The 23,761-nt window shown below is 41.6% G+C and overlaps 1 protein-coding gene across 6 annotated transcripts in view; it reads left to right on the top strand.

Moving 5' to 3' along the window:
* The window catches only part of POU6F2 (POU class 6 homeobox 2), a 353,312-nt gene that overhangs the window by 22,404 nt on the left and 307,147 nt on the right, over positions 1-23,761 (top strand). For 3 of the 6 annotated variants that reach the window (XM_027655870.1, XM_027655869.1, XM_027655873.1), the window contains one exon: positions 17,303-17,360. Coding sequence is in view for 2 of the 6 variants with exons in the window: in XM_027655868.1 (XP_027511669.1) it covers positions 19,313-19,417 (105 nt within the window). In the remaining 4 variants the exon portion in view is untranslated. Of the gene's footprint in view, positions 1-973; positions 999-17,302; positions 17,361-19,015; positions 19,418-23,761 lie in introns of those variants that run through there. The other 3 variants (XM_027655868.1, XM_027655867.1, XM_027655874.1) reach the window with 2 other exon arrangements.

Raw genomic sequence — 23,761 nt, 5'->3', positions numbered from 1 at the left:
AGAGTGACATTCCACTGCCAGGGAAGTATCTAGATTCAAAATATAGGCTAGATCAAACAGACATGCTGTACACTTGCTTTGGCATCCAGGCCTCTTTCTGTGCTGACCACCAGAGTTGTGGACTGTGCTATCTCTGTCCCCTCTCAAGAGCAGGGATGATCCTCACAGGAAGGTTTTTCCATTTTAGCGAGATGAAAGGAGAGGACCATGACACTCTTCTTCTTGCTGCTATCCCCATCTTTTCCAATATGTTAAAAAAGACCCCAACTTGGAGCATAGCAGAATTGCTATGTATGTGATAGCAAAGATTTGTGAGTCCCAGAAAAAAAGTAATTTTAAGGAGTAGAGAGATCATTTATCTTACATAAAGGTAAAGAGAGACAGTTTCCTTCACAAAGTGGAATACCTTGGGGAGGTAGTTGAAAGAGTGACTGTACTGGGTAAAAGGATCTGTACTCTTAAACAGATGGGTCACACCTTTAATGTCACCCTGTCATGCATCACCTTCATGAAGTGCTGTCTCAAAAGGAAAAGTTCTTATGCTCTGACAAGGTGAGCTTGGCTGGAGGCAGGAGACCGTGAGGGAAAACAGGGGTCTCCCATCACAGTCTCCCGGCTCCCATCAACCTGTTATCCATCAGAAAATTTAGTGGCTCTATGTTTTCTTACTGATTATTGTGAAACAGGCTAATGACACTGATCACTGATAGTTTGATGTGGCTAGATGCAGAGAAACGCAGTAGCCCAAAGGCTAGCACACGGATGACTCAGAGGCTGGTAGTGATGAACTCTAATGAATTCTGAATTTCTAGATTCTTTCCAGGTGCTTCTCACTTCTTCTACAATGTATGAAACAGAGAATAAGAATTTCCAAGCAGATCAATAAAAGAGCAGTATACAATGCTTTTAATGATGGTAGTGGATTTTTCCGGATGTTATTCTAAACACACTGACCATCATTTGCTGTGATCCACTGCAGGAAACAGAAGGATACAAAGGTAAATCCCTCCTTTTTTGTTATTCAATCAGGCTTCGTGATGCTTGGGCCATATGAGTTTAACAGGGAGGAGCTGAGGGAGGGTAGGTGCTGGTGAAGAGCAGGGCTCTGACTTCCTTAGCATGTCATACTGCTAAGGGAACAGACCTGCAAATGAGTGAGATGGCAGCCTCACTATGCAAAAGTGTGGCACAGGAGATGGTTCTGTGAAGCCTGAGAGCAGAGCTCTTGAATTCATCCACAGAGATTCCTGGAGGCTGAAACTTGTGGCCTCTCTTTTCAGCTCTCCAAAGAACTCAACGAGAACTTAGGGAAGCTGTTATGCTAGATATTTTTAATGTGAGGGGTGGAAAGAGAATGGGAAAAGACATCCAAGAAACAACCTGCAAGGAATTTCAATAAATAATTTTGCAAAGTTTTAACGGCAAGTGTGTAAAATCTAGTCTTTAAAGGCTTATAATACTTTTACCATGGCATCTTTAACAATCAGGAAGGTTTTCCTGAAATAAACGGAGAGGGGTCATAATGCTAGTGAAGAGAATCTATGCTTTTAAAGTGATCTGCTATCCTTGACCTGTGAGGAAACTTGTGCTGATATTAAGGGCCACTGGAAAAACCGTAATTTTTAAAGGGACTACTGACAGGTAGTTTAGGTTCTAAATGTTTGGAAAGAGAATGACTATGTGATATTGTTATATCACATATATTTTATATTCTTATAAAACCTAATGATTATATGTAATGGTAATTCTATGGTGTGAGTTCTTATCATTCTCCTTTCAGTGTTTTCATGTCAAGTACTGAAGCACTGTGCATTAAAATTGGCACAAGAAACTGATTGAAAATAAGAGTAGTGTATTTTCTGCCTAATCTGAAAAATCATAGTCTATAAACTGAAAGCAAAATAAAAATGAGAACTACTCTGAATTTTAGGATTCTTTCAATTTTTTTATTGATGTGGCTAGCAGTATCAACTGCTTATACTTTTTTGTCTCCACCCGAATACATCTATTGAGATCTTAGAACCCCATTTCTCAGAAATAGTTCTATTTTGTGTATAAAGCAGCTTAAGGGAATAAGTTTACAGAGCAAGGCCATAAAGGTCTTCCAGGAGTAAGAACATGTGAAGATAGAACTCATTAAAATCACAGCATGATACGACTTCTACCAGTCACACAAATAAATAATCTAGAAATGTATGGACTTTAGGCATGCTTTACTTTACCTTGAAAACTAATGTAGTTTAAGCGTCCAGGGACACCATAGGCATTTGCTCCACTAAAGATGCTGAAAGCACTAAGCAAGGACAGGTCTGCACAAAACCATGCACATTTGATATGCTGATATAGCCTGTGGCATACAATATTAATAATAGTTCTCTTTTTTACACTCTGTCCAACTTAATCCAGATCATTTGAAACTAAAAATGTTGATCCAAAATGCTTTACACATGAATATGGGACTTAGTCTGCTTCTTTGTAGTCTCAGGAGAAGTAAGTCCACATAGCTTCATATACATTAAGGATGATTTTCTGATTTACCCTAGTTCAGGATTCTGTTGAAAATTACTTCCATTTACTCAATGCTCAGTTTTAAATGCTTTCTATAGCTTCATAGAGCATATGTTGATACAATACACTTTCATCCTGCTACATTTTCTTCAGACGTGGTTGGTTTTTGTCATCACTTCCCTCTTCTCAAATGCTTTTACCCGTTCACTGTCTAAATCCATCCATCCTTTAAAAATAACAGAGTGTTCTGCCCTAGCCAGGAGACTACACTCTCCATCTCTTTATTACTGGACTGCATTGTGCTGTTATCTCAGCTTGTTCACTTCATGGCTACTGGCGCCTAATTTATTTGATGCAGTGAATCTCTCATTATAGGCTTATTAGCAACCATGTCAAGACAATGTGTAAAGTCCTCTTCTTTCAAGACTGATGAACACAAACAAGTAGAGAACAGAAACCATGAACAATCTTTATCATTTCACTGCCACATTAATACCTCTAACTCTAATTGACAGGGTAATTAAAGCCCAAAGATATCCCAAGAAAGCAGCCTGGGTAGCTGTGATCCTGCCATGTAAATGACAGACAACACATTCTGTGAAATAGGATCAAAATGGTTTCTCTGTGTTTTCTGCCACCAAAGCAGCTGTCCCGATGATTCGCATCCTATTAAGTGTGCTTTGAGCATGTCATAATCAATTAAAAATAGTTGTCCTTTTAGACAACCATTTTTGAATTTTGAAACTGGGAATAGCTTCCTTGGGACAAAGACTCCTAAGGGCTCTCCTCCATAGGACCCCTCTCGTTCACTCACCTCTCACTTCTCAGATTTGTGACAGTTCAGGGTCAGGCCTCCATGGGAGATCTCTACAGCAGAAACACAATTTTATTGCTCTACTCTCTCCCAAGTCTCCTCCCATGTGTTTTTCCCAGAATTGGCACCTGTCTCTGCAGTTTCTCTGCAGTTGCTACCACATTGTTCTCACTTTTCATCCTGTTTCTAGCTCCTATTTTTTATTAACCATCTCTTATATCACTTGGGTTGTCTGCTCTTCTGAGTTCCAACTGCAGGATCAGTGATTTTCCATTTCTGGACAGTGAAATCATAAGGGGACAGATGTATCAGCTGAATGCTTATACTAGACTAGACAAGTTCAGCTGGAATGAATCTATGACTATCTAGTCCAGCTGCCTGCTCCATTCAGGGATGACCAAAAATTAAAGCATGGTATTAAGGGCATTGTCCAAATGGCTCTTCAGCACTGACTGGTATGGGGGGGGACCTCTCCAGGAAGACTGCTTCCAGGGTTTGACCACTCTCTTAGTAAAGAAATGTTTCCTAATGTCAAGTCCACTGGGCTTGATGAGATTCATCCCAGAATAGTGAAGGAGCTAGCAGATGTCACAGGAGGACCCCTTTCAATCATCTACAAAGGGTCTTGGGAGCCTGGGGAGGTCCTCGCTGACTGGTAGATAGCCAACACTATTCTAATTTACAAGAAGAGCTTGAAGGAAGATCTCAAAACTATAGATCTGTTATAAAAATTTCAGAGAAGATCATATTGTCTGCTCATGAAAGATATTTAAAGAACAAACCATCAGGCACAGTCAACACGGATTCACAAAGGGAAAGTCCTGTTTAAATGATTTAGTATTCTTGGGCAATAAGGTCACCTGTATGGTGGATGAAGGGAAGGTGGTGGGTGCAGTTTTTCTGGATTTTATTAAGATTTTTGATACTGTCCCATGGTATCCATCTGGACGAGTTGTCCAGCTGTAGGATGAGCTGGAACACAGTGCACTGGGTGAAGAACTGGCTGAAGGGCAGGGCTCAAAGTGTTGAAGTGAACAGAGAAGTATCTGTCAGGTGACCAAGTACCAGTGGTGTTCCTCAGGGTTCAATTCTACAGCCAGTTCTGTCAATCTTTTTATCAATGATCTGGAGGATGCAATTGAATGCATAGTTAGTAAGTTTGGTGATGATACTAAACCGGGAGGTGCTACTGACTCTCCCAGGGGACAAGAGGCCTTGCAGAGGATGGACTGGAGCATTGGACAATCACCAATGGCATGAAAATGAACAATAACAAAGGCTAGGTTCTCCACTTGGGATGAAGTAATGTCAGTGTCTTGGTTTGAGACAATTTGGAGGGGCAGAGACCTCAGACAGAAGTCTTCTCCCTCAGATTCCATACCCCTGATTTCTCCAATAAAGAGAGAGAGATCAAATATGTTTGAATATAGGTGAAAAAATAACTCTTTACCAAGAAGAAATGCTAATAAGAATACTGATAAAACTGGGTTAAATCAACTGATAAGGAGAAATTTCCCAAGCCCCGCCCACTGGATCAAATCGAAACAGTGGCCGACCTCCCCAACTTGGAAAAAACAGGTGGCCACAGCACAGAGACAAGATGGCCACCCTTCTGAGTAGTTTGCCTCCCCCATGCTTGGAAAACCTGGCAAGAACAGTGGGAGAGTCAGCATTGGAATGAAGCTGTGGTGCTGGTACAGGCAGTCACAGCAGGGCTGTAAATCCCCAGGTGACTGGAAGGACCTGCAAGACACCTGTTGGATCCAGTGATGAGACTTGATTGTTGCAATTTTGATGTTTGTTGGTTGAAGTGGTGGTTGCAATCCTGTCAAAGTGGTGGTCAATCTGGATCTGTTGAGGTGGTGGTGGAAGCCCTGGGTTGTGAGCAAATTCCCATGTGGTGAGGGAAGAAAACCCAGTGTTGAGTAAAGTCCAAGTGTGGTCTTTTGTTGGGCTTAGTTTAGTTGGAAACAGCCCCGATACCTCCCCTGGGGTGGTAAATTCTTCACTGGATCACTGGGCATTTCAGAAGTCTTTGACACCTCCTAAGATGTAACAGCTGCCTGTTATGTCAGCACAGTTTGATCCATTATGGCCATCAGCAGAGATAAATATTTTCAGGCCATGTGAGTGTGAATTGTCCTAGTGCTTCCCTCAGAGGAGTTATCATAGCTAAGTCATTCCTGTAAGGACAAAGAAACACTACTCTACCTAGCAGAATTTTGCCTCTCTCCTTATTTTGCTCAACATCCAGCTTGTAGCCTGAGGTGGTGGGTGTGCACACCCTCAGCACTTGGGTGGTTACTTTGCACATGGTCAGCTTGCACCTTGGTTGTCTGAGTCATCAGCATTACAGTCTTTCACACTTGTGGATACATTCTTCTTCTAGGCTAATATTACCATTCTTATCTCAAGTTCCAGTCACAGTCCAAATTAGCAGGCATATTTGCGGAAAAGACAAGAGAAAAGGTGGGTACCAGAATTTTTGTGTAACCCAGGACAGCCAGACACGAGTCTAAACTCTGAAAGAAGTGGCTGGAGAGGAGCCTTGCAGAAAGGGGTGATAGTTGGTGGGTGGCTCAACAGGAGCCAGCAGCGTGTGCCCTGACAGCCAAGGGGACAAACCACATCCTAGGGTGCATCAAACACAGCATTACCAGCCAGCCAAGAGAGATAGTTATCCTGTTGTACTTTGTGCTGGTGCACCTTGAGTACTGTGTGCAGTTCTAGGCCCCATCATTTAAAAAGGTTGTGAAGGTGCTTGAACATGTCCTGAGAAGGACATCAAAGCTGGGGAAGGGGCTGGCAGGAATGGGCTCTGAGGAGAGGCTGAGGTTTGTCTGGTTTGGAGAGCAGGAGGTTGAGGGGTGACCTCATTGCTTCCTACAGCTTCCTGAGGAGGGGAACTGGAAAGCTGCTGAGCTCTTCTCCCTGGTACCCAGTGCTAGGACACATGGGAATGGCTCAAAGCTGGCAGTCTGTGGCTTGGACAGGAGCACTCTCTGCTGGGTTAAGAACTGGCTGGATGGTTGGGCCCAGAGAGTGGTGGTGAACGGTACTGCATCCAGTTGGTGGCCACACACTAGTGGTGTCCCCCAGGGATCAGTGTTAGGCCCAGTTCTATTTAATATCTTTTTTTGATGATCTAGATGAGGGGATTGAGTGTACTATTAGCAAATTTGCGGATGACACTAAGCTGGGGGGGCATGTTGATCTGCTGGAAGGTAGGAGGGATATTCCGAGGGACCTGGACAAGCTGGAGAGATGGTCTGGTTCCAGTGGGATGAGGTTCAACAAGGCCAAGTGCCAGGTCCCGCACTTTGGCCACAACAACCCTCTGCAGCGCTACAGACTGGGACAGAGTGGCAGGAGAGCAGCCAGGCAGAAAGAGACTTGGGAGTTTGGATTGACAGGAAGCTGAACATGAGCCAGCAGTGTGCCCAGGTGGCCAAGAAGGCCAATGGCATCCTGGCCTGGATCAGGAACAGTGTGGCCAGCAGGACCAGGGAAGTGATTTTTCCCTTCTACTCAGTGCTGATGAGGCCACATCTCGAGTGCTGTGTCCAGTTCTGGGCCCCTCAGTTCAGGAAGGATATTGAGGTGCTGGAGGAGGTCCAGAGAAGAGCAACAAGGCTGGTGAAGGGACTGGAGAGGCTGAGGGAGCTGGGGTTGTTTCGTCTGGAGAAGAGGAGGCTCAGGGGAGACCTCATCACTCTCTACAACTACCTGAAAGGAGGTTGTAGACCGGTGGGCATTGGTCTCTTCTCCCAGGCAACCAGCAGTAGGACAAGAAGGCACAGTCTTAAGCTCTGCCAGGGGAGGCTTAGGTTGAATATTAGGAAAAATATTTTTACAGAGAGAGTAATCAGACATTGGAATGGGCTTCCCAGGAAGGTGGTGGATTCTCTGTCCCTGGAGGTTTTTAAGATGAGACTGGATGTGGCACTTAGTGCCATGGTCTAGTAACCACGGCAGTGTTGGATCAAGGGTTGGACTTGATGATCTCAGAGATCTTTTCCAACCCAGTTGATTCTATGATTCTATGAAAGCTTTGTCCATCAGGGGAAGTTCAGACTTGACATGAGGAAACATTTCTTTACCCAGAGGGTGGTCAAACCCTGGAACAGACTTCCTAGAGAGGTGGCCGATGCCCCACTCCCATACCTGTCAGTGTTGAAGAGACATTTGGACAGTGCCCTTAAAGCCGTGCTTTACCTTTTGATCAGCCCTGAAGTAGTCAGGCAGTGGGACTAGATGATCGTTGTAGGTCTCTTCCTGCTGATTTCTTCTACTCTACTTCGCTCTACTCTACTCTAATCTATTCTATTCTTCTTCCTACCTGCTCCTTTCCCTACCAGTAAATGCTAAGGAAATTTCTGTTGACTTTTCTTCCCAGCCCTGCACTAGCAGAAGGCATTGAATAACCATAACCATCTCCCAGCCTAGGCATTGGCTCTGTCACCTTGTGGGAAGGAGTCATGGGTCTTCTGAGGGTGGATGAGAGCTGTGGATCATCTTGAGACAATGGAACCATCTGCGCAAATTTACCAAAAGCAAGGGTGACACACAGTTTCTGCAAGTCTTTTGTTCATCCAGTTTTGCTGGTTTTCCACAGGATGGCAAAGCCCCCTATCTCTGACATTAGTGAGGCTCAAAGATCAAGCCCTCAGTCTGGTGCAGGATGTGCTTCTCATCTAAATGGTTGCAAAAGATTTTGGAGTTGAGCAAGATGACTATTTTCCCATAGTTCCTTTTTTCTCTCCTTGTACTCGCTTTTAGAATTACCTGACCTGTTTCCCTTGGAAAAACATTCTAAACAAAAAGAGTCTGATTGCAACAGTACACCATCCTGCCCAATGCTCTGTTTCCAAAGTGGCCAACCATAGATATCTGAAGGAGAGCACATGAGCAGTGCAAGTCTACCTTTGTCAGGGTCCTGGGGGTGCTCACAGGCCTCAGTGGCTGCAGCCAGCCTCCCCTGGGACTCCCATCCCCACAGGGGATGTGTTCCAGCTTAGCATGGGGCCTTCAGTCCCCGCATAAGCCATGCTCTGTCCCTGTCTCCTGGATGGGCCTGGGACCTGACCTGCAGAGAGCAGCTCTCCGGGATGGAGCCCTCAGACATGGGTCATAGCTTGTCATGCAGAACTCTGGATGTAACATAACATAACTGTTCATGAGTCAAGTAACAATGAGACCAATATTTTCCTGAAATGTCAGGGGCTTTTCAGCTCCAAAGACACATTCAAGGACATCTTGGCCTTGATGTATGAGAAGCATTCTTGTGCCTGCCCTGTGCTTGTGTTGCAGGCAGGGAGAGCTGAAAAGTGGCAGCTCTGGATGGGGCAGCAAGCCTGGAGTCCTTTCAAGCACAGGTTGTTTTGCACACGCAAGAACCCCTGGGGCAGTGGAGCCAAGGGAAGAGCAGAGCTTGCTCCCACTCCAAGCTTACAATGAGCAAGAGGCCAGAGAGAGACAGGGCATGAGTGGTGCCTTGGAGGTGTAAAGCAAGAAGAATCAAGCTGCAGAGGCCCAGAGGAGCCCTGACAAGGGGCTGTGCTCAGTGCTATGAAGGACAAGAAGCAATATCCAGGGACCACACTTGGGGCCCACCCTGGGAGTCTAAAAAGCTTCCTACCCCTGGATGAGGGGCACAAGAGCCACCTTCATGGAGCAAGAGCAGGCAAAACTGTCCAAAGGACCCCTGGAAAGGGGCTCTGCTCCATGCTGCAGAGGAAAGCAAAAAAACCCTGGGGACATTTGCAGCCCACTGTAGGATAAAAAAAAGCCTTCCTCTCCCTAGCTGCAGGGCACGACAGGCCATCTTCACTAGGCATGAGCAGCAGGCAGCTACAAAAGGAACCAAAAGGATACAGAAAAGGTCATGCTTGATGCTGCAGAGGTAGGCAAAACCTCCCCAGGGACTGATGCCAATCTGCCCTGGGGGAAAATTCCTTCCTGACCACAACACTGGCAATCAAGTATTCCCTAGCATGTGAGCAAGACCTGTCTTCTCCTCCCAGTCTGATCACACCCCCCAGAAGATGCTCAAGCCCTATTCTGCCTTACCTGGAGCCATCTCAGGAGCTTCCAAGAGTGGCCACATGCCCCCAGCCTGATCAATTTCAAGGGCAAAAATCCTTCCAAAGCACTGGGATCCTGGAAACATCTCTGCGTTCCATTTCTTACAGCAGCTGTCCTTGGCTCCACAGGGAGTGAGGACAGAGAGCTCTGCAGTGCTCCTCAAGCGTTCCTCCAGAAGGCATTTCCTTTGTCTTACCACTGAGCTTGGTGCTTCTTATCTCCTGGCAAGCTGGCTTCTGTCCCCTGACGGCTGAAGCAGGAATTCCATTCATCCAATGGGCTTTTAACATGGCCCCATCGAGAGCTGGTTGCAGCAGAGAACCTCCAGCAACCTCGTCCAGCCTCCCTCAGCCGCAAACAAGTAATTACATCGGCTCCTTAAGGACTTTCTTTTGGATGTCTTCAGGCTGACCCTGGGCCGGCTCTGTCAGTAGGACACAGGAAGTGCTGCTCCACCATGCACAGCCCCACCCACCGCAGCCCAGCCCATCACACCTCTGTCCAGCATCCTTCACAGAACCATAGAATCATAGAATTTTTAAGATTGGAAAAGACCTTTAAGATCATCAAGTCTAGCCATCAACCCAGCACCACCACCATGTTCACCATTAACCCTGTCCTCAAGTGTCATATCTGCATGTTTTTTAACACTTCCGAGGATGGTGATCTCACCACTTCCCTGGGCAGTCTGTTTCAATGCTTTAAAACCCTTTCATTGAAAAAAAGTTTCCTAATATCTAATCTAAAATTCCCCTGGAGCAACTTGAGGCCATTTGCTCTCATCCTGTCACTTGTGACCTGGGAGAAAGACTGACCCCCTCTTTTCTACAACCTCCTCTTTGGAGGAACTTGTTGGAGTGCTGGCCCTGAGGCAGTCTCTGCATCCAGGACTGTGTTCCTGGCCTTGTTAGCCATGCACTGAACACAGTTGCTAGGTATTCCTGATATGTTCTCTGCCACTCAGGTCCCAAGGACCAGCCTTGTGTTGTTACTCCTCTCTCAGAAACCAATCCTGCAGTCCAGACACCACCCTTATTAGCCATCCCCTCTCTGTGCCAGAGCTAATGTCTATGAGGTCCTGCAGTGAGGAGGACCAGGGACTTGATCTGACTGGATACAAACCCTTTTCTTGGGGCATAACTGGGGTGATTTTGGCAGCTGCCACCTGAGGAAAAACCAAAGTGTAACCAGAGCCAGTCTGAGATGGACAGTGTCAACAGACCACCAGGGAAATAATAGAGACTTCGAAAAACAAGTAAGAGGAGGTAACGTTCGTGTGGTGGAAAGGTAGGCCATTTTCAGACCTCAAACATTTGTATCCATGCCCAAAGCGCTGTCAGGCAAACAACGACTTTTCCAAACTGGGAAAACAGCTCATTGCTGCTATTGTAGTTGTGTCCCCTTGTCCCACTGAAACCAAGCTGTACAACTTGCTCCTTTGTTAAACACACCCATTAGCCATGTTTATATGGGATACAAAGCACTCTTCAGCAACGGAGTAAAGCTTTCTGAGCTCATTTCTCACTTTAACCTTTCTGAGAGATATTTGCCTACCTCTGCTTGTGGGAAGATGTTCAGTTCTTACCTAAAACCCTGGCAAGTCTCCTTGTTCTTTAAGATTAAGTAATTGGAATACTGAAAAATTGAGAGGTACTATTATTGTAATTTTGAACTGTGGTGCCAAAATTGGTGTGTACCTTCAGACTATGTAAATAAGGTCATTTATACCAAAAACATTCTTTTGGTTGTGGTTTTGCCAGAAACGAAAGAGAGAGTTTTCATTCTGTCTGCACGAACTTTGCAGAGATGTAACGGGCATGCATGGTTTCATCACCATTCCTCACCAATGCATCAAGGGACATTTGCTACTGCACTGTGTATGGTAAGGTTGTCTTCTTAGAAAGAAGTCCCAAATGTTTTTGTGTTCTTTACTGTATTTTTCCTTGAACCACCATAGCTCTTTTCCTCTTTTGGTCTTCATCCTTGATCCCTTTCTTGAAAGTGATTGAAGTCCTCTCAAGCCTTGGCATTGCTCCTTCTAGTCATCATTTTTCTTCTGTAGGCCATCCATGCCCATGAATCAACTGCTTAGTCTTTGTCTGCATTCATTCCGGATGGAATTTGTGTTTTTCAAACCCAAGGAATGAGAAATGTCCATAGCGGTACAGGTGAGTTCTCACCAGGGCTTTGCACAATGCTTGCCTTTCTTGCCTCACAGGAAAGATTGTCACTTTCTTGTCACACAGGAATGATTTTTCCTCAATCCTGTTCATGGCTCGTAGTCACCCTGTGATCTACTCATGTCTCCAGCCTCTACTGGGCATCTGAGCCGTGGGTAGAGTGTGTGAGTGGGCTCTGAACATGGCACCAGTGTTGTCAGTTCAGTGTCTTCCAAAACATCTGTGCTGGTTTAAAGGTAAACCGGCAGGGGAAATGAACCCAACTCAAAAGAGAGATTATAAGTCAGAATAACAGTTTAATAAAATAATACAATAAATACGATTATGCAGACAAACAATTGGTTTTAACCCACAAACCCCAAATGTATAACCCAGCGCCCTGGGGCATGAACAAAGCGGTGTTTGTTGGGCCCCCTGAGTCCAAAGTAAAAAAGAGAGGGAAAAGCTGTTGGTGAGAGTGCTGTTGGCAGTCTGGTCAAGAGTGGTGATTGCAGTGCGGTCGAGAGTGGTGGTCAGAGTCCTTCTTCTGGATCCCACGAGTGGTTAAAGAAGTCCCAAGACCCCAAGATTATATATATATCCTCAGGTTCAGGCAGGAATGCTCAGTGCCTCCCTCAGGGCAGGGAGTTCCACAATGGGCATGAGGACAGAAGCATCCTCCTGTCTCACAGGCTTCTTAACACCCAGTTTATAGCCTGAGGAGTCAGGGGGGCTCTGGGCAGATGGTGTAAATGGTCTATTGATAACAGTTTCTGGTAAATGGCATGGAAGGCTATAGAATACACAGTTTTGGGTTACACCCATCCAGTGATGAACTGGTCCCAGCTGTTCTAACTAGGACAACAGCTAAAAAAGAAAATATCCATGGCTGGCATTAACTGAGCTGCCATTTGTGAAGTTTCATAGGATAAAATGCCAAACCAGCTCAGGCACTGAAAAAGCTACAAAAGACCAAACACTTGTGGGTCAGTGCAATGCAGTTCATGACACTGCCATCTGTGGGGATATGCTTTACTCTGCAGGAGCGTGAATAAAGGTTGCTGATGATTTTTTAAGTGAATTCTGCAGTCATGTAATGAAGAGTAAGCTTGTTGCTGGTAATGCTGACATGGGTAAGGAGGTAAAGCACAGGTGGGCATCTGACACTAGAAGGCAACTGCCTCCCTTTAGAGGCCCTACACACCTGGAAAATAGCTGGAAGAAGAATTGAGGAGTTTGGTTTTTATATACTCACTTGAAACTACCTGTGATGGTCAGTGTGATGAAATGACCAATGATATCATTCAGATACAAAGGAACTTATTTTTCTTCTTAATTTTAGGACAAAAATATGAAAAACAGTCTCCTAGCACATGCATGGTAATGAGTTTGTAAAGCTGGTGCAATGAGTGCAGAAAGCTGCCAGAACATGCCTGTTCAGTTAAAGAATCTTTATAGATAGCTGTAGAGAGCTGCCCTCCTGGATGGACCACTGAGACCTAGGTCATAGCTTGTCTCCTGCCCTGTCTTCTGGATGGACCTGGGACTCATACAGCCCTGTATCCAGACCTGTTTCCAGCTGTATCTTGCTATTCACGACTAGTTTTCCTGGCTGGACCCAGCTCATTCCCTCTGTATATCAGAGGCTCTTGATGGAGCAGGTTACCAGCTGCTGGCTCTGCCCATCTGGGCCAGAGGACCATGAGGGCATGGCTTGTGCCAGCATCACCAGCAGCTCCTTGCTCACCCATCTTCAGTGAGCAGTAGGCACTTGCTGCCCTGACAACCTTCTTGCACTTCGTCCTCCAACATTTTGCAGCTCAGGCACTTCCTAAGCCAGAGAGTGTCAAAGTATTCATTGACCAATCAGTTGATTGCCCTCCATGAACCCATCCTGCCTCACCATGAAAGCTTCTGGTTTACATATGGTCGAACGGAAGACTACAGACATCCTCAGCAGGTGTCTGAGCATTAAAGTCTGGCAAAGAGTCATAAAGACCTTAAAGGAAAAAAATATTAGCTAAACTTAAATATAGGTTTTTCTATTAACTGAATTTATAATAAATGTCATCACTTACTGACTTTCCTATATGCATAAGCAAATAACACAGTTTACTGATTGATGAAACAAACGCAGGAAGAATTAGTACATGGCAGCTCTTTCAGTAGCTCAAACCTATCTCGTTTTCTCTCCTGTGAAATACACAGCAGGATATAAAGTCTGTAACCAAATTATGTGAACTGACTATAAGAAGATCAAACATTTCTCACTGAGAGATGTCCTAATGTAACACTGGGAAGTACCTTTCTGTATATAATGTACCTTTACTTATACATGAAATATTCAAATATCAGGTACTGTGCTTGAAGCAAGAGAAGCACAGGTATTTGGATACATCATTTTACTCAGGTTTTTTATTTTTTTTCCATGAGAGAGAGGCATCTGCTTAGGAGCTGGGGATCTAAGGGATATGTACTGTGTAGGGAATGTGTGCTTTCGCTGGCACTACACACTCTACCTGCCACATCCACCTCCACTCTTTTTTTTTTGTCTCTGATGGTGCTGTCACTTCATTGTGTTGTGTTGAAGTGGAAATAAGAGCTATGCAAGATAATTTACAGCTCAAGTAAATAAAAGCAAATATACCAGTGAATAAGAAGTTAATCGTCATCACACACACTGTGAAAATATCTGCTTTTCCCTGCTGGTGTGGTAAAAGTATTACTAGTATAAAGAGTTACACAGTTATTACTGTGACTCATTAATAAATGCCTATTATTCAATGAACAGAAAAATATAGCTTATTTTTTGATGTTTCTGCTCTCCTTGACATGTTCTGAATCTTACCAAAGATTTTGTAAGAGTTTTGGAAAAAGAAGATTCCATTCACTGTAAGAATCATCTTTTTACCAATTCGGATTTCTTATTTGCCTTGCTTGAGTGATGTTAGTTCACCCAAATATAGTCTGTTCTTCACCTGATGTAAATCTCCATTATTGTTCATGCTATATCCAACAAAGAGATGTCTTAAAAACCCTATCGTGCCTGATACTGCAGAAGACACCATGAGATGTGAGGAATGTAGATTATTAGAATGCTATAGTTAGTAATGCATCTGGGAAGTATATTCTTAAACCTTACCCATGCAATATCACCCTTTCTTGCTAATCTATCTTGCCTCTTGAGAAATTTTTATTCCACAATTCTGTTTTGCCTGGGAGAGGTGTGAGATTAGCTTGTCCTCTGATTAACTAGGTTCTAACATCTTTGCTGTAATCACCTCCCATCCCTTTACATAAGAGTAGAGGAGGAAGGTGCTGTCTCTTCACTATGTAGAAAGAATCATAGTCCCATTTCCTAGATTTTTATCTTATACAAATTCTAGTTTAATCAGAAAACTGTAAGACCTGTTGAACAACTGTCTCCCTGAGACACAAAAATAAGTTTTTAATCAAACCAGCTTGTTAGATCTAGAAGAAAAGGGGGAGAATTTATTCCCACCTTCCCAAAGATACAAAGCATAACAGCAAGCTTCTTTTCTCTAAAACAACAAACAGAAAGAAAGTTCTTTTGCAGACATTTTTTTTAGACAGTAAAGGATAAGCACTGACGGAAAGGGAACTCTCCCACTGGCTGCACAGGAATCAGTATAATGTAGATTATGCTTAGGCCTTGTTCTAGAAATTTAGGCACAGAAGCATGTTCTTTTCCTGGATCACCTTTCCATGACATAATTGAGCACTTATAAACAGAAGGAAATGCCATTCTTGAAGTGAGTGAATATGTCCCAGTAGTTTGGTTTTTGAAAAGCAGAGCTCTGGGGGAGTGGGAGAAACCCAGAAATTATATATTAATGAAATCTGGAGGAGGAGAAATTAGAAGCATCAGAGGTTTTTTTAATAGCAAAATTTCCTCCAAAATATAAAAATGATTGACCAGAATGGGCTTGCACAGGCAGAGACAGTAATCCGTTACTGTCTCTCAAAACAATTACTTTGGAATTAGCATAAATCGACAGAAATCTGCCCATATGGAAAACGCAGTCATATATCCATGAAAATGAAGATGTAAAATGTAATATTCTATCTGTTTGGCAGAGATGGAGACAGAGAATGAGAGAGGGAGGAAGAGCCATTGACTGTTTAGAATTAGGCCTGTTAGTCTTGGAAGAGTGAAAGACTGAGTCCTGCATGTTTAACTGGTGAGTAAAGGGCCTGTAGTGTGAGGCACAACAGCTTGCTCTGACAATGCCCTGCATCCATCACTCCAGAAAAGAGGAAAAAGAGTCCCCCTAGTGTACCAATGCTGTAAGAAGCAGGAGGATCCCTTGTTTGATTCATTAAATCTGCTGCAAGCTCTGCTATGACATGTGAGCAAGTGCCTAAAGGTATTTTAGTAAATTCCTGGTCTCTGTTGATCACTAGGCTTCTAGTTTGTGAAGTAAGGAACCATAAACAATTATAAATAATGAGCTTTAAAAAATGAATGTGTGTTCTAACACAGTTTAGCTATTAAGTAATTGGGGTTTGCATTGCTGTATAATTCTAAACATTGCTTTTGTCATCCAGAAAATATATATTCTCCTGGAAGACATAAGAGAAATTACTATAGACAGTAATACTATTTTCACAAGTTCTTAGATGTGTAGCTGAGAGGTAAATTCAAGCTATTCTATTCAAAAGTACAACTTTAATTTCCTCAAGTTGCCAGTGCTAAAAGGAACCTGGCCAGTGGAGTTCCCCTTTTGCACCCAGCTCTCCACCCAAGTCTGCTTGTGGCAGATTAGGAGCTACCTTGCTCTCACCTTTTTGACAGTTAACAAGAGAGCTAAATAACCTCTTCAGGAGCAAAGGAAATGGGGGGTGGGGGGTGGGGGGGTGGGTTGGAGGGGATGATGTGTTAGGGAGAGAATTCCTTACAGTAAGTAAAAAGGCAAAACTGGACCAACACCTCATAGGAGATGGCCTGTGGAAAGCTCAAAGGATGAGGTAGCAAAACTGAAACAGAGTCCAGGGACCAGCTGTGCAGCCCCTACAGACAGGACCAGGTAGATGTGGCTGAGGGTGAAGATCTCCAGCTCCTCAGAGGTAAGGGCAGCTCCAGGGGTAGCAGAAGAGGCTCTTACAGCTGTTCAGGTTAACCTTACAGCTGTTCAGGTTAACAATGGTGACGTGACTTATGCAGAGGCATTAGGTGAAGGGATGTTGTTTCACATTTTGTGGCATAGACTGGCATTTCCTGGAAGTATAGTTTAATTATGGCACAAAAAGAGGCAGCACGTATCTCACTTTGGGAGGAAGAAGCTCTTGCAGTTCTGAGTGTGTGCAACGCGATGGTTGGTTTGTTGGTGCATAAGGGTGCAACAGACTTGTGCACACAATGCTGTGCTTATTTATGTACTGCAACATATGTCTATGTCAGTGTCTTTGCTAATAAAAACCCCAGTGCAGTGGTAATTGCCAGGTTTAGTTACTTAAATAAATTAAGGGTATTTGATAGGTGTTTGTGCTTATTCTCTGCAAAAAGGCTCCTCCTGAAGAGGAACTATAAAATAGTCATCCTTAACTTTCCTTTCAGCTTCACATGCAGTATTTGACTTCTGTGTGTGTGTTTTCCTGGAGACAGCCGAGGCAATCTCCTCTACTCACTCACCCACTTACCAGTTGTATTTTGAATTGCTTGTGATGATATGGATGTTGATTATGGCCTTCACAATACTGCCTGGTTTTTCCACAGAACTGTCCTGAAGGATAAGTCAACAGGAAATTCTCAGCTGACCAAAAGGCAGACCAAGGTATTAGTTTGGTGTATTTTCTTTCATGAGTAAGAAGCAGACAAGATTTCAGCACAAACGGTGCATTTTAATTATGTTTATAAATGAAATGCAAAGCAGATGTTGGCAGCACCATTTCGAGTACTCCTTCCTCATCTCAGAGACAATGTTTCAGTGTTAATACTGTATATCTTTCTAAAAATGCTAAATCTGAAAAGTTTGTAATGCTAAAATATCTCGCTGACCTAGGAAGACTTCTTGGTCCCCATGCATCTACATGTCAATTCTTCTTGCTTCTAATTTTTTAAATACATACCAAAATTTCCTTTCTTAAATTTTTTCTTAAAAATTAAAAAAAAAAAATCGTATTCTAAAAACTCAAACAATGCAAAATAAACTGGATGATCCCTGTCTGTCTCACTCCCTCAACACCCATTTCATTTGTCTTATGCTTGCATGCATATGCATATATTTATATATATGTATGTATGTATACATACATACATACACATACACATTCCAAAGACTCCTACATGTTGGATCTTAAAATTATATTGTAGGAAATATTAGACTGGCAAGTGCTGTGCCTACAACTGGAATATTGTTGATATTCTCACATTTCTTTGACTATAACAGCTAAGATCAATATTTTCAATACCTTTAAAAATGAGATAATAACTTCAAAATATTGTCAGAAATTTACTTGAAATGGAAAGGGTGTGTTAGGTTTAAGCTTAGAGACTAAACTGCTTTTAATTCTGCATTTTTGCTTCTGACAATCTTTGGAAAGCATGCTGTTTGCACTAGTAACTGAAATGCAATTCTAGGACGACACAAAGATGCACTAAGATTTATATGAAGGTGTAATACAGCAAAAAGTTTATGGGCTGTTATTCTACTGTATTTCCAGAGGACTATATTGATCTTCAAAGGGTTAAAGTGCTACCAGGTTGCATTAATGTCACCCTTCAGAAATCACTGGCCAATAACGTATCAGCAATCAGTGCTGCAGTGTGTTGTTCAGGACACTCAGTTTTTGGAGACAAGTGGCTGATATATTTTGACAAGAAGAAAAAATAGTCTCGGAAATTCTTGCAAATCTTAACTCAGAGGAGAAGATATATGAAACAAACTGCTTCCATTAGAAAAAATGGTAATGTTTGCCTTCGTAAGTAACTAGATTTTATGTCAGTTCAGTGGAGCAGTGAATGAACCAAAACTCTGCTAACCTTCAAAATGCAAAGGATTCTGTAAGTAGGATTTACATAGTCTGAATATTTTATATTTTGAATGCTCATCACAGCTCACATAAACTAATGCTTTGATATATATTTCTAGTAAAGAAAACATTTGACTTCCGGTGGAGTAAAGCAGTGAGACATGTTTTGGCTTGTGACTACAGACACAGGTTTCTCAGCCCTTGCTCCTTTTTCTTCTGTTAGCAATTTTCTTCTGTCTAGTTCTTATAATTTGTGCACATTCGAAGAAGGCAACACATCCACTTCACTTTGACACAAAAGAAACTTAAAGAAAAAAAAAATCAAGAACTCAAACAGCCATAAAGTAGAACTATAGAGGAGGGAATAAAAACAGAGGCTGCAAGAGAACACAAGGGGTTAAAGTTCTGACCACTGTCTGCATATATAAAATCATATCACCTTATCTGAAAAGTTTAGGCTCAAAAGAAAACCCTTGGCTTAAAATACCTTTTAGGTATATTAAATCTGTAGGCTGAAGATTACAGCAAGTGTTTTCTCTTTGGTGAGTAGCTGTTTGTCTCACTTTATTTACTTGGTATTGGGTATTTGTCAATGTCATTTCATATCTGCAGAAAATTCATACGTTCTATGGAAGTATGTATGTGTGTGAGTGTGCTGAAGGTCACATGACTGTTTCATCCTATTTGGTGGAGCAGCTTGACTTTTTTTCTCTTGCTTTTGGTGATGGTTGTGAGTGCAGAAGTTGATTGACAGATGCATGCCAGAATCCCCCATTCTCCTTTTCAAAGACTACATATGATGGATTGCGATCTTTCAGCTCAGCAGGACACAGGGACCATGCAAGCTGTAATTGGTCAGGTATGGAGTCAGCCATTTCTCAACTCCCCTTTTATTTTTTTTTTTTTTCACAAGGGTCTAACCATATGATTCACATAATTCATATTTACAGTACCATCTTTCTATCTGTATCTTCAGCTACCAGCAAGTGTAGTACTGAAAGTGAGAAAGGCAAAAGAACCACAATAATCTGGCCAGGGAATCACTAGATAAACCTAAATTACCAAGCTTTTCTTCTAATAAACCCCGTTTATAATTTAGTCTGAGCTTTGCCAAATCAATGTATTTAATAATTTGCTGTTTTATTTTGTTTAAATGTGCTGAAGTAGAAGAACTGAGGAGTGAAACTGTTATGTTTACTGGGGAGTTGCTTTCTATTTCTAATGCTATTCATTATTTCTATATTGACTGTTTTCCTGTACTACAGGCTGTGGCTTTTTCAAAATTATTATTATTTTTTATTTTTTCTTCTTTTATTCCTAATCCAGAAATGTGTGATTGAGCTTGGTAAATGTAGTAGTCTTTGCTGCTGCAGAGGGGCAGCCTGCAAATTAAACACTGCCACAATCTGAAAGGTCCAGGTGGTCTGCTCGTGCTTCCTAATGCAATCCAGCACAACAGCTTTAATAAACAGCTCTATTTAGTTCTCCCTCCCTGTATCCAGGGAAGTGAACTGGTCTGGGGCTGCTGTGATGAAATGCCAGAAGAATATCTCTCAAAGGCCTCACAAGCTGATTTTTAGAGCTTTTCCGTTTTGTCGTCTTTGTCTTCCAAATGGGTCAGTGAGTCCTTCTCTTTCTGTTTTGTGATTTCTGATAAGTCTGTAGTTTTTATATGTGTGTTTTAGCCATGCTGTTTTGAGCTTTAGCCAGAAGAGAGAAGAATCATTGTCTTTTCATTTGCTTCAAATAATAACCTGAAGTGGGGAAAGAAATTAAATTATTTTGTTCTGATGAACAGGGAGGGCTGTTTTCCTGTGAATGCAGTCGGAGTCAGATGAGGGTGCCTGGTTTTGTTTTTCTAACAAAATTTTAAGTGCTCAACACTTTGTCATTAACCACTGGTTTGTAAATCAGTCTCTGGTAAAGGGAATTTTCTGAACTCTCAAAAGTTTTTGGTTTTTTTGCATATGTTTCCAATATAGTGAATGCATGCTGCTGAGGTGATGACATAGTATTTGTTTTCTATATGCTGATACGATGGTGGAAAAATATGCATTCTACACGCTGTTTTCAACTAAATTATGTCAAAGCACAGAAGTCCCTCAAAGCACATGGTTTATTAATACCATCGTACACAGTAATGCATTTCTGGGTGGAAAATGTCAAATATGTAATACCATGTTTACCATAGACTTTTATTGCTTTAAATATTTTAAAAATAGAAGATACATTTTTTATTAAAAATCCTCCAAACATTAACAGCTTTCTATTAGGCTGGCTTCTACCTAAAAAGCGGGGCACGTTTGCTAGTACTAGATTGTGTGAAAATATGTATTTTAGAGTGTGTTAATTACCTTTTTGTTTTATTTGGTCAGTCTTAAAGATATATATTTAATGATACAAAGGCAGATACAATGGTAAGGTTTTGAGCAAATACACTCGACAGAAAATGTACGCTGAAACACTGATAAATCGCAAAGCTAGCAATATCTCTTTAATGTAACTTTTTTTGGCATATAAGAAAGTGTAAGTTAGCTATTTTATACTGAAAGCTTACAGCACTCAGAAAGTGATTTTGAGGCTGGAAAAGATAGAAGGATGTTTTTTTCTGTGTGTAACATTCCATATTTCATCAATTAAAAAAAGTTCAGTGAATGTCTGCAAAAATGTTTATATCATGTGTTAGTGTATTTCATTTCGTAAAATCAGTAACAAGACTTCAAAGAAAAATACATTTAGCTATTTTAGGTGACTAACTTCTTTCGGGGTTTACATCAGAATTTATGATTATTATTCTGAAATTTACTGTCTTAGGTGTTGCAAACATTTTTTTTAGATCTCTGTGTGTGCATATTTACGTATCATATGTGTAAGTGTGCACATCCAAGTGTGTTCATAAGTCCACAAAATTTTCAAGTATGTTTTTGTTTTTGTTTAATTGTCCAGTGTTCAGTTGTTATTAGATATGTGTTAAGATAGAACATAAAGTTCAGATTTTTTTCTGATAAAAATTTATATATCTTCTAATTGTATAATAAAAGAGTTAGTTAAAACTTTGGAGCCTCAGAGCAATCAGTGTAATTACCATACATTGCTGAAAATAGAAATAGACTTTTCTCTATGAAATTTCACAGAAAATAAGTATCAGAAGGCAAACCTTATGCCAGAAAATATTTCCACACTGTAAGACTATATTTAGTAGCGATAAATAATAAAGATTTGCATATTTGGTTGTTACATATTTTTAGAAGAGACCTTTATTTCCCGATGCTACTAGAAAAAGTTCTTAAAAGTCTTCGTTAACTTTCAAACCTCCAAAAGCAAAAACTTAAAGAAATGTTTATCATTTTGCCTTTTTATTTCAGAATTGTGTTTTTCTTCAACCATGAGAACAATTTTTTTTTTTGGCTAATCTTGGAGGTGTAGCTTTAAATTCAGTCTTGTTTACTGCTAATGGAATGTGAAGTTACCTAATTAAAAATCCAAACTATACATATATAACTCTGATGCAATGGAGATCTGAAACCCTAGCAGTTATTTGTAGTTCAAACACTAGTTTGTGTATGACATGAATGTAATAACAGGAGTGTACTGGTTTAAAGGTGTTTTCAACACCAAGTACTTGTACATCATTAAATGCATTTTCCACTTTTTAAAAAAAAATCTGGATTTCATCTGTCTCTCAGCACCAGTGCCCACAGTGGCTCCCACTGGTGATGTCAATGGTGGGCAGAGTACTACAATCCTGACCATTACCTAGCACCTGGGTGTACTGGACACAGGGTGCAGAATTGCTTGTGAGCCTTCCCTCTGGATCTTTCCTCCCCCAAGCAAGCAATAAAACAGCCAACTACTCTGAAGAATAACTGCCTTGCCTAGTGTGTCAAGATCTAGAAGCTCATTGCTCATTGTGATTTTGATTCATAACTGGAGTGTTTGGCATGAAAACCCGATTCCTGCCAGCAATAGTCTGTAGCATCCTTCCTTGCACGCTGAACGATAATACCCATTATTTCTTCAATTGTGTTTTGATCTTATGGAAACTACTGGCTGGATTTTTATGCCATATTCCTTATATATCTGAACGAACAGGTAATTAAATGTGTCATCTAATTATTCCAATTATGCTGTAATTTCTCCACCTTGTATGGTTTCTAAAACCTGTACTATACGTTTCCCTTCTTTCCTCTCCATCTTTTTTTTTTCTTTTTTTTTTCCCCTTCGTATTTTCTTTTTCCTTTTTTTTTTTTTCAGACCTGAGCTTGTGAGTGACAGGTTAGTTCATCAGCATTACAGCCCTCCTGTTTTTGCCTCATCTCATGCAGACAGGTCACTGTGTCCAATCACCCTTCTGGCTCTGCTATCCCTGGGGGAGCCCAGGCCAGCCTGCCATCTTGATCCACCGGCCTGAGGGCCCAGGCTGGCTGCACATTTCTGTGTTCACTGGTTCTTGCAAATATAGTAAAACAGGAAGGGGAGGGGGGCAGCTTAAATTAGATCTCTCTATATTGAGAGGAAGAAAATTAGGTAACATTTTTCTTCAAATAAGCATGTGTTTGCAGTTATTATTGCTATATTTGAGTTGTGTGTTTATTTTCTGTATTTCAGTGATATCCTCCATATGATCTCACCAGTAGTAAACGCTATTTATGCAAAGGTAAACCTGCTCTTTTCCCATAGAGTGCTGGTTTGAAGCCCAGTTTGTGAAACTGATACATTGCTGCAACCAATGTGGATCTGTTTCAGTTTGTTGCCTTTTTTAAAAATTTTGCTTTGTGTTCTTCCCAATGATTAACAACAACAGAGCAGGGGGATAGTGTTTCAGAGAAGCCCTTCCTTTCTGTAACTCATGGGTCACTTTTCAGAAGTTTGATCTGTTGTCAGTATTATTTTATAAAGCAGATTAATACGTGTACAAGATTTTAATTTTTACCAAATGAAGATCACATCTATAATGTTAGTTTGTCTTGAGCAATCTCTAAGTGATTTTTCTTGTAGTAGTAGAGGACTTTTTGTCTTGGAATACCTGTTTCAATCTTTAATCTAATATAAAGAATTGCCTATAACATATACAAACAAAAGAACCATCTTACACATAAATTTAAGACCCACTTTTATAAGACATCAGGGAATTGCGTCCTTTCGTCTGCAGTTTGGGACAAATCCCCTTCTTTCTAGCAAGAATTAGACCCATCACTGTAAG

Source organism: Corapipo altera, unplaced genomic scaffold (genome assembly GCF_003945725.1).
Source record: "Corapipo altera isolate COAL_440 unplaced genomic scaffold, ASM394572v1 59, whole genome shotgun sequence".
In the NCBI taxonomy this organism is placed as follows: domain Eukaryota; kingdom Metazoa; phylum Chordata; class Aves; order Passeriformes; family Pipridae; genus Corapipo; species Corapipo altera.
Note: the sequence above shows the minus strand (reverse complement) of the source record. Positions and strands in the feature narration are given on the sequence as shown.